We start from the raw sequence: 11,657 nt of genomic DNA, 5'->3' as shown, positions 1-11,657 counted from the left end.
GCCCGGCATCGTGCCGCATGGCCGCCACACCCTCGCCACCCCCGGCTCGTCCTCTAAGCAGAACACTTGCCCCTTGCTCGCCTTTATCCTCTCTGCTTCCTCTGACAAGCCACCCCCACCCAGACGACTCATTACTGATGCAATTTTCATACATAGCTAGAAATTTGGTACATCTATAGAGGTTAGGAGAGAGAGCGATGAAACTTGAGAGATAGGTGTAGGAAGCTGAGAGAGAAAGACGGATTGATAGAGAAGGAAAAGGATAGAGAGAGAGAAAGAGAGAGATTGAATGACACATATCAGCGAGAAAGATAGACAGATTGACTAATATATGGAGAAAGAGAGAGATTGAAAGAAAGATATAAGCGAGAAAGATAGACAGATTGACTAATATATGGAGATAGAGAGAAATTGAAAGATAGATATGAGCGAGAAAGATAGACAGATCGACTAATATATGGAAATAGAGAGAAATTGAAAGATAGATATAAGCGAGAAAGATAGACAGATTGACTAATATATGGAGAAAGAGAGAGAATGAAAGACAGATATCAGCGAGAAAGATAGACAGATTGACTAATATATGGAGAAAGAGAGAGAATGAAAAAAAGATATAAGCGAGAAAGATAGACAGATTGACTAATATATGGTGAAAGAAAGAGATTGAGAGATAGATATAAGCGAGAAAGATAGACATATTGAATAATATATGGAAAAAGAGAGAGATTGATAAAGAGAGAGAGAGAGAGAGAGAGAGAGAGAGAGAGAGAGAGAGAGAGATAGAGAACGAGTCAAATAATGAAACAGAGTGACAGACAGACTGACTGACAGATATTTAGTTGTGTAGAGGAAGAGAGAAACAGACTGAGATAGAGAGTTCGACTGGTAGAGAGAGGTATTCAGAGAGAGAGAGAGATCCACAGAGAGAGTGACATATATTGGTAGAGAGAGATTGACAGAGAGAGACACACACACAAGATTGATAGAGAGTGGAAATTTGATGAAATATATTGGTAGAGAGAGAAAAATAGATCGAGAGAGAGAGAAAGACCGATAGAGCAAAAAATATAGATTGATAGATAGAGAAAGAAAGATTTATTTATAGATTAAAACAGATATGTATATATTGATGGAGAGAGATAAACTGATAGAGATAGAAAGTAAGAAAGATACATTAACAGAGAGAGATATACGTCAGTAGAAGAGAGAACCATATATAAAGATAAATTAATAGATGGATGAATTGATCAATCAAACTGAGAAAATTCACAGAGACAGAGAGAGACAGACATTGTTGGAGAGAGAAAGACTGAGAGAGAAAAGTATAGCTTGATAGAGAGAGAGAAAGAAAGATTTATTGATAGATCTGACTGATATATGTGGACAGAGAGAGATAGAATGATAGAGGTAGAACGTGAAAAAGACACATTGACAAAGAGAGAGATATAGGTCAGTAGAAGAGAGGACCATATATAAAGATAGGTCCATAGATGGATGAATTGGTCAATTGAATGAGAAATTCACAAAGACAGAGAGATTCAGACATTTGTAGAGAGTGAAAGAATGATAGAGAGAACAATATGGATTGATAGAGAGAGAGAGACAAAGAAAGGTCCATTGATAGATTGACTGATATATATTGACAGAGAGAGAGATATAGACTGATATAGAAAGAAAGTGAGAAATATACGTTGACACAGAGAGATATATTGGTCAATAGAAGAGAGGGCCATATGCAAAGAAAAACAAATGGATGCATGGATTGATAGATAGATTTTTAGTTGAGAGATACACAGATAAATATGAATTCATAAATGGATGGATAGATAGAAGAGAGAGAGAGAGAGAGAGAGAGAGAGAGAGAGAGAGAGAGAGAGAGAGAGAGAGAGAGAGAGAGAGAGAGAGAGAGAGAGAGAGAGAGAGAGAGAGAGAGGGATAGAGAGAAAGAGAGAGAGAGGGATAGAGAGAAAGAGAGAGGGAGGGATAGAGAGAAAGAGAGAGAGAGAGGGATAGAGAGAAAGAGAGAGAGAGGGATAGAGAGAAAGAGAGAGAGAGAGAGGGATAGAGAGAAAGAGAGAGAGAGGGATAGAGAGAAAGAGAGAGAGAGAGAGATAGAGAGAAAGAGAGAGAGAGAGAGGGATAGAGAGAAAGAGAGAGGGATAGAGAGAAAGAGAGAGAGAGAGAGAGAGAGAGAGAGCTTAGGTCGGCTCACCTGGAAGGCTAGGTTTGAAGTCTAGGGAGAGCTGCACAGGAACTGGGCGGCCACTGGCGTCGGAGGTGGCCAGTACGGCGCGGGAGTCTCCTACGTTGGCAAGAACAAGAAGGTCCCCCTACAAAACACCATTCCATGCACATGAGATTTCATCCTAAACAACTCGCCGTCTTTGAACATCTCCCCTTAATCTTATCCTAAACAAACCCTATTCACTGCTGAATTTTTCAGATTTTGATGGAAAAGAAGTAATAGAAGAGATCGAAAAGAAAAGGAAAAATCCGATCAACACTCGATCGAGAAACAGGCCTACCACCGATTAAATCTCCTCCTCTTAACTTCATAAACAGATTATTTTATAAACGACCAATGTGGTTTGGCAAATAGGCCACTAGATAGATTACAATGACTTGTTCGATCTGATAGTCGATTCAGGGGTAAATGGCCTAAGCAGTCTATCAAATAGTAGATCAGATCATATTCTTGACAGTTGTATGATTAATATGATCCTATCTGATCAAAAAATTACGGAGATACCACAGATAAAATAACCTCCCCTTAACTTCATAAACAGATTATTTTATAAACGAACAATGTGGTTTGGCAAATAGGCCACTAGCTAGATTATGATGACTTGTTCGATCTGATAATCGATTCATGGGTACATGGCCTAAGCAATCTATCAAATCGTAGCTCAGATCGTATTCTTGACAGTTGTATGATTAATATGATCCTATCTGATCAAAAAATTACAGAGATACCACAGATAAAATAACCTCCCCTTAACTTCATAAACAGATTATTTTATAAACGACCAATGTGGTTTGGCAAATAGGCCACTAGATAGATTACAATGACTTGTTCGATCTGATAGTCGATTCAGGGGTAAATGGCCTAAGCAGTCTATCAAATAGTAGATCAGATCATATTCTTGACAGTTGTATGATTAATATGATCCTATCTGATCAAAAAATTACGGAGATACCACAGATAAAATAACCTCACTACTGATACTTCATAAACAGATTATTTTATAAACGAACAATGTGGTTTGGCAAATAGGCCACTAGCTAGATTATGATGACTTGTTCGATCTGATAATCGATTCATGGGTACATGGCCTAAGCAATCTATCAAATCGTAGCTCAGATCGTATTCTTGACAGTTGTATGATTAATATGATCCTATCTGATCAAAAAATTACGGAGATACCACAGATAAAATAACCTCCCCTTAACTTCATAAACAGATTATTTTATAAACGAACAATGTGGTTTGGCAAATAGGCCACTAGCTCGATTACGATGACTTGTTCGATCTGATAATCGATTCATGGGTACATGGCCTAAGCAATCTATCAAATCGTAGCTCAGATCGTATTCTTGACAGTTGTATGATTAATATGATCCTATCTGATCAAAAAATTACAGAGATACCACAGATAAAATAACCTCACTACTGATACCAATCTGTTGGGTCTTGATAACAAACCTTACAACTCTCTTGGATACGTAACACAACATATATCACAAAAAATGAAATGTAAAACTTATTTTTTATTATCAAACTAGGTACATATATAGGAACGTATATTCCAACCGACAAAGTAACCAACATAAAAGTATGTAGAAAAGTCAACAATACTAACATATCCTCCTTAATGTTGACTGATTGAGTGCTAGATGATCTCTAAATTTCTCAAATCCTCCTTGAGCTAAGGCCTTGGTAAATCAATCTGTAACTTGATCAAGAGATGCACAATGTTGCATAATAATTGCTCCGGCATTGACTTGTTCTCTAATATAATGATGCTTTATCTCTATATGTTTGGTTCTTCCATGAAATACTGGATTCTTGGCCATAGCAATTGTTGACATGTTATCACATAACAAAATAAAAACTTTTTCTTGATCTACACCAAGATCCTTCAAAATCATTTTGAGCCATATTCCATGTTGACTTGCACTTGCTGCAGCTACATATTCAGCTTCTGAAGAAGATAATGCCACTGTCTCTTGCTTCTTTGAACTCCATGAAACAATTCTTGAGCCGATGAGAAAAACATATCCACTCGTACTCTTTCTTTCATCTCTATCTCCTGCCCAATCACTATCCACATATCCTTTCAACTGAAGATTAGATGATCGATCATATAGTAATCCATAATCTTTGGTTCCACATATATATCTCATAATTCTTTTCACTGCTCCAAAATGATGGGTAGAAGGATGACTCAAAAATATTGATACCAAACTCACAGATAGCATAATATATGGTCTTGTATTTGTCAAATACATTAAACATACCACCATGCTTCTGTAAAATTGCTCATCGACCAATGTCATACCATCATTCAAAGTCAACTTTTCATTTGAAATCATAGGAGTAGTACATGGCTTGCATGATATCATATTAAATTTTTTTAACATTTCTGACGCATACCTTTCTTGGGGGATAAATATTCCCTTTTCATCTTGAAATATTTGAAGACCAAGGAAATGATGAAGTAAACCAAGATCAGTCATCTCAAATTCAGACATCATTAGGTTCTTGAATTCTTGAATAAGGGAATCAGACGATCCCATATAAATCATGTCATCAACATAAATACTCACAATCATAATATCACCTTTGCTCCGCTTGATGTATAAGGTATGTTCATTTTCACTTATTTGAAAACCATACTTTATCAAAAAATGATGTAACCTTCCATACCATGCTCTTGGTGCTTGTTTTAAACCATATAAAGCTTTCTTCAACTTATAAACTTTGTCCTATTTTCCTTTAACCACAAATCCTTCAAGTTGCATAACATAAACTTCTTCATTCAAAATATCATTCAGGAAAGCAGATTTAACATCAAACTGATATACTTTCCACGCCTTTTGAGCTGCAATGGCTAACAAAATTCTTATTGTTTCAAGTCTTGCAACAAGTAAAAATGTTTCAAAATAGTCAATTCCATAATTTTTTGCATAACCTTTGGCTACTAACCTTGCCTTATACCTCTGTATACTCCCATCTGCTGCATGCTTGATTTTGTAAACCCATTTTACTCCAATAGGTTTAATTGAAGATGTAAAATCCACAAGCTCCCATGTGTCATTTTTCTCAATAGACTTAATTTCATCTTCCATTGCATTCTTCCACTCTTTCTTGCTTTTTGCTTCTTCAAAGCTTACTGGTTCATCATGTGACAAAAGTGCAAAAATACTTGTCTCATATAATTCTTTTACCGACTTTGTCTTTCTCTGTGGTGATGGAGATTCATCTTCAATCATTCTTGATTCAGAATTTCTATCTGAGTCAAGGATAGAATCATACTTTCTCCATTTCTTTCTTTGTATTTCTGAAATCCTTTCTCCTTCTTGATATGTAGGATTTTCATTCCAATCCCAAAAGCTTTCTTCATCAAAAATAACATCTCTTCTAATAATCACCTTTTTTGTTAAAGGATTATATAATCTGTAACCTTTGCTTTCATTACTGTATCAAAAAAAAATGCATTTCTCACTTTTCTTGTCCAACTTCCCACGTTCACTTTGATCAATTAAAGCATAAGTAATGCATCCAAGTACTCTTAAATGGCCAGCAATTGGTTTCTTCTCATACCAAGCTTCAAAAGGTGTCATATCATTTACGGCTGTCGTAGGAGAAATATTTTGAATATAAGCTGCAACAGCAACAGCTTCAGCCCAAAATTCAGTAGGCAAATGTTTTTCATGCATCATGCTCCTAGCAGCTTCAACAAGTGTCCTGTTTTTCCTTTCAGCAACTCCATTCTGCTGAGGAGTCTTTCTTACAGTCAATTGTTTACGAATTCCAACTTTTCTGCAATAATCCTCAAATGGCTTTGAAAGAAATTCTCCTCCTCTATCTGTATGTAAAATTTTCAAAGTATGTCCACACATATTTCCAGCCATTGCTTTGAATTCAATAAATTTATGAAATACCTCGATTTCTCTCTCAAAAAATAAGCCCAGCACATTCTTGAGTAATCATCAACAAATAGTAGGAAATACTTACTTCTACTCAAAGATGAGGTACAGATATCATGGATGAATTAACTGCATGAATTAACTCCAAGGGTGCTCTTCCTCTCCATGGATGTTCATTTGAAAAATTTCTCTTCTTCTGCTTGCCACAAATGCAACCCTCACAAATATCATTTTCTTCAGAAATAAACGGTAAGCCATATACAAGCTTTCGTTTACTTAAAAACTTTAATGCTTTGAAATTCAAATGACCAAACCTTTTATGCCATAACCATGTATCATTCATCTTTTCTGAAATCATTACACGATTGAGAAACTCTTCTAATTTCACAGGAAACATCCTCTTACCAATGCTGTTAATATACATGACTGGCTTCTCCTTCATCTGGTTCTTAACAGTACATGTATTATGCTCAAATGAAATTTCATACCTTTCTCCATCAGTTGTCCCAAACTCAATAAGTTATGATGAAAATTTGGGACAAAATATACATCTTCCAGTCTCTTCTTTCCTCCTAAAGTCTGAACTTCAATTGTTCCTTTTCCTTCAATCTTTACTTTCTTTCCATCACCCACTTTAACTTCTCCTCTTGGTGTCTCATCAAATTCAACAAACATATTTTTGTTGAAAATCATATGATTGCTACAAGCTGAGTCAAGAAACCATAGATCTTTCAAATCAGAATAAGATGTAATATTAGACATAAATGCGTCATGTTCTTCAGCTTCCACATAATTGGCTTGGTAATTTTGTTTTGAATAGCACTATGCTTCAAGATGCCCATATCTCTTGCAATAATGCACTGAAATATTATTTTCCTTCTGGATTTGCATTATCCTCTCTTCTATTCCATTGATATCTTCCTCAACCTTGACCTCGTCCTCGGCTTAAACCTCTGCATCTAAAACTTGTTTCATATCCTTCTCCAAATCCTCTTGTTTGATTAAAATAGTCTCCTTGATGATTGTGTTGTCTGCCTCCTCTTGTCGATCTTCCTCTACCTCTTCCTGTGTGAAGTTGACTTGAGCGTGACAACATAGCCTGATCTTCTTTTTGAGACAAATCAATATTTGCCTTAAATGCTTCTTCAATTGATTTTTCCTTTGACCTGTTCATTTTATCTTCATGAGCAATCAAAGAGCTCATCAAATCATCATGAGTATATAAATCAAAATCCTTCGATTCTTCAATTGCAGCAACAACATAATCAAACTTAGTGGGCAAACTTCGTAGGATCTTCTCCACTATTTTTCTCTCTAAAATATCTTCTCCGTATCTGCTCATTTGATTCACAATTAAGAAAACTCTAGTAAAATAGTCTTGGACAGATTCTTCAACCTTCATAGATAGAGATTCAAACTCTCTTCTCAAAGTTTGTAATTTTACCATTGCTACTTTATCACCTCCATGAAAATCTTTCTTCAAAATATACCAAGCATCATGTGCTGTAGTTGCCTCAGAAATCTTTCTAAACACTTTTTCAGTAACAGATTCTTGAATAATAAACAAAGCCATTGCATCTTTTCTATTCAAATCTTTAAATTCAGTTTTCTTTGTTTCATCTGGTATAAAACCATTTTGAACAATATCCCATAAATCTTGACTTCTAAATAGGGACTTCATCTTGGAACTCCACATAGAATATTTTTCTCCATTAAAAGAAGTTGCAGTAATGATAGACCCTTCCCAAGGTGCTTTCCCAGCCATTTAAAAGAAAAAACCACACCAAATCAAAACTAAAAATAAGCTCAACTTTATCTTACTTCTGTTGGAGCTTTGCTTTTACTTCTCTTCCACAATCCTTATGAAAACTCTAGCTCTGATACCAATCTGTTGGGTCTTGGGAACAAACCTCACTACTCTCTTGGATATGTAACACAACACATATCACAGAAAATGAAATGTAAAACTTATTTTTTATTATCAAACTAGGTACATATATAGGAACGTATGTTCCAACCGACAACGTAACCGACATAAAAGTATGTAGAAAAGTCAACAATACTAACAGATACCACAGATAAAATAACCTCCCCTTAACTTCATAAACAGATTATTTTATAAACGAACAATGTGGTTTGGCAAATAGGCCACTAGCTAGATTACAATGACTTTTTCGATCTGATAATCGATTCATTGGTACATGGCCTAAGCAATCTATCAAATCGTAGCTCAGATCGTATCATTGACAGTTGTATGATTAATATGATCCTATCTGATCAAAAAATTACGGAGATACCACAGATAAAATAACCTCCACTTCACTTCATTAACAGATTGTTTTATAAAAAAACAATTTAGTTTATAAAACAATGACTTGTTCGATCTGATAATCGATTTATGGGTAAATGGCCTAAGCAATCTATCAAATCGCTGATCAGATCATACTCTTGAAAGCTGTATGATTAATATGATCCGATCTGATAAGAACAGATCACGTTCCGCCCAGATCAATATCGCCCTCTGATCATCGCACCTATCCGACCCATCTTGTTTTCGATCGCGATTGAACGATTGGGAATCAGAAAAACAAAGAATTGCCGCCATGGCGAGAGTTCTCTGACCTGGATGATGGCGGTGAGCGCCGTGGAACCGCTGTAGAAAGGATCTAAGCTTTTGCTCAGACTGATCTCCCTGTCCATGGCTGCGCAAGCTCTGAGATAACTCCTCTTCCAGACATCCACCAGACAGAGCTTCTTCTCCATAGCCGGGCCGAGATCTTCATCCATTCGATCGTTCAAGACGAGAGTCTCTTGCCAGTTGCAGAGCAGAAACGAAGGCAAGAATTCGCCCACCAGCCTCGCCACTTCTCTACCCCAAGAACCGTGCCCGTCGAAGATCCCACAGAACATCAGATCCTCCTGGCATCCAAAATCCTGAAAAAAAAATGGTTTTTTAAGAGAAGATCTCATCAAAGATAATACCCTTAAACTTAAAATCACAATCAAACGGCGGAAATGAAGGAAAAATTCACCTTCCAGACGACGGAGAAATCCTGGTTCATTCCCTTCTCGCCTCTGCGGGAAGAACAGGAGATGAATCTGCTCGAACCGGCGATCACTATCGATCCTGATGACCGTAGTATCATACCGTTCTTCCTCGCTTCTCTCGCCATCGCCTCTGCCGCCTTTCTCCCTTCGTCTATCGAAGTTTTTTTCTTGGCACCTTGCAAGGACTTGGCCAGAGCGCTCAGCAGACCAGGAATTAACTCCATCTCCAACCCGGACTAAAATCAAGCCAGAGAAGCGATAGAAACCGATCTAACTACAACCAAAGTTCTTCTTTCTCAGCGCCGAACGACGATATCGTTAGAAACTCCATGAGAAAAACACACTTGTATCGCTCAACAAAGACAAAAGAACTCCCCGCCATGAGGGCTCTGCACATGAACTTCTCTCAGAGCTTCAAGCTTTGACCGTGGCCATTGCTTGAGAAGGAGCGAGAGAGATTGACAGCGTCCACGTCGGAAGAGAGAGTATACTGCATTAAAGAACTCTGAGATGCGATTATATTTTAAATCGAATAAAAAAAGAGTATGTTTTGATTTATGAAGGTCGGCTTTGGAAACTAGTAGATTAAAACGTGCGGGATGCATGTATGATGATGATGGGGATGTGTCGGGTGGGATTATCCACCGCCCATGTCTCTCTCAAGGTTTTCTCTCTCTACGAAGTGTGAGTTTCGGCCAATCATGGTTGGCCACGTGGATTTGGTGGGCGATATGTCGCCTTCATTAGCCGCACTGATGGGTGTGCCGCAGATCATAATGGAGCTTGCAGCCAACCAGAAGTGTTATTGGGACCACTCAAAATGTTCTAGATTGACAGATTGCATGAGAGACGCGCAGATAGATTTAAATATACATACAAAGATGGAGAGATAGACAGAAATAGAGATACACGGAAAGTAATTGATAAGATATGGTTTAATGACAGGCTTGGTAAGCATGGAGAAGAAGGGATGTAGGGAGAGATAGAGAGAAAAAGAAGAGAGAGAGAGAGGGATGGAGCACCAAAGTTTTTTCTCCCTAAGGAGATATCACTTTGCTGACTGAAGGGTGAAGAGAGAGGAGAGTAGTGTTCACACGTCGGGAGTCTAATATATCTTCACAATATCGGGATGGATGTTATAAGAAATATAAGAAAAGGCATGTATAATGTCCGTCTTCACCGATATCCAGATATTAGATGAACAGTAACACGTATGATATTTATATATTTATTAGCATTTAACTGATTATATGTGTGTTATCAAGCCATAAATGATTAAATCTATTTTTGAATTGATGTTTTAAATTATGTGATTTTTAAAGTATTTTTAAAAATTTTTGTGATGTCAATTTCTGAAAGGACATAAGTTTTTGAGCCACAACTTATTTTTAAAAAAATTCAAAATATACTTTTCTAATATTATTATGAATTAATAACTATTTTTTGAATTACTTAGTGGCTCTTTGATTTTCTCCGGACTTCCAAAATTAGAGGAGACAAGATCCGAGGCTTGAGAATAATCCAAATTCAAATTGTGATATCTGACGATCCTAAATGAGTTTCCGGCTGAAATTTTGGGTGGAGCTTCCTTTGTCCCACCACTTTCAATCATATGTGGTGGATCTATGAATAGAGCCTCAGATTTTTCTAAAAACTATCTTTCAGCTCACTTCCGCCTAGATAGTCAGATTGAAAGAAAGTGAAGTTTTGAAGGTCCATCAAGAGTGTTCTTGGTGTCTTGAGTGCTTTGGAAAGATTAACAGAGAAGGGAAAAGGTTAATCTGCATTATAAAAATGCCTTGATCCCCGAGGAACATACGGTTTTAAGGCTAATATATTGTCTTACATTGGATTCTCTCCTTCAAATCCCTTTAATTAGATCTGCATCCTTATTTTCATCATCTCCTTTTCGTCACCATCTTCCATCATCTCAACCTACCACACCCATCTCTGATCTCTATCTCATCACCTTCGTCTCTTATCTAGTCCAAATCCTCTTCTCCCTCTCACAGCTACCTATCCATTCTTCCATCACATCCATAAGTTAGATTACTATCATTTCTTTTTCCACCATTATATTTTTCCATCATACATCCACATTCCCTCAAATCCATTCACACATTTCATCATCATATCTTCTTATTCATCTTCTACATCTATCATCACTTCACGTTGTCATCTATCTCACTCTCTCATTTCCATTTGATTTATCAAAGTCGTCCTACCTATTCCTCAAATGTTTTATTCCTATCATCTTCATTAAATAGTTATTATCACCTTCTCACCACCTCAAATTCATCACATCATAATCTCCTATTTTATACGTATCTCCTCTCCTCCCTCTTGAATCATCACTTAAAGAGTATTTAAACATGAATTATGTTCCCTAGAGAATGGCCCTTGATGTAACACTACGGCTGGAATCGACACTTCGTGTTACGTCCAGTGGACATGCACTA

At 36.9% G+C, this 11,657-nt stretch overlaps 1 protein-coding gene across 3 annotated transcripts in view; it reads right to left on the bottom strand.

The window, feature by feature from the left end:
* The window catches only part of LOC144715449 (putative protein phosphatase 2C 41), a 13,069-nt gene extending 3,388 nt beyond the window's left edge, over positions 1-9,681 (bottom strand). For 2 of the 3 annotated variants that reach the window (XR_013584637.1, XM_078590369.1), the window contains exons 1-4: positions 9,183-9,679; positions 8,773-9,084; positions 2,213-2,330; positions 1-101 (exon numbers count right to left, since the gene is read on the bottom strand). The exon at positions 1-101 is cut by the window's left edge and continues 123 nt beyond it. Coding sequence is in view for 2 of the 3 variants with exons in the window: in XM_078590369.1 (XP_078446495.1) it covers positions 1-101; positions 2,213-2,330; positions 8,773-9,084; positions 9,183-9,422 (771 nt within the window). In the remaining variant the exon portion in view is untranslated. Of the gene's footprint in view, positions 157-2,212; positions 2,331-8,772; positions 9,085-9,182 lie in introns of all 3 variants that reach the window. The other variant, XM_078590370.1, reaches the window with a different exon arrangement.
* Positions 9,682-11,657: the final 1,976 nt, after the last annotated feature.

The sequence above is a fragment of the Wolffia australiana genome, chromosome 19 (genome assembly GCF_029677425.1).
Source record: "Wolffia australiana isolate 7733 chromosome 19, ASM2967742v1".
NCBI classification, from domain to species: Eukaryota; Viridiplantae; Streptophyta; class Magnoliopsida; order Alismatales; family Araceae; genus Wolffia; species Wolffia australiana.
Note: the sequence above shows the minus strand (reverse complement) of the source record. Positions and strands in the feature narration are given on the sequence as shown.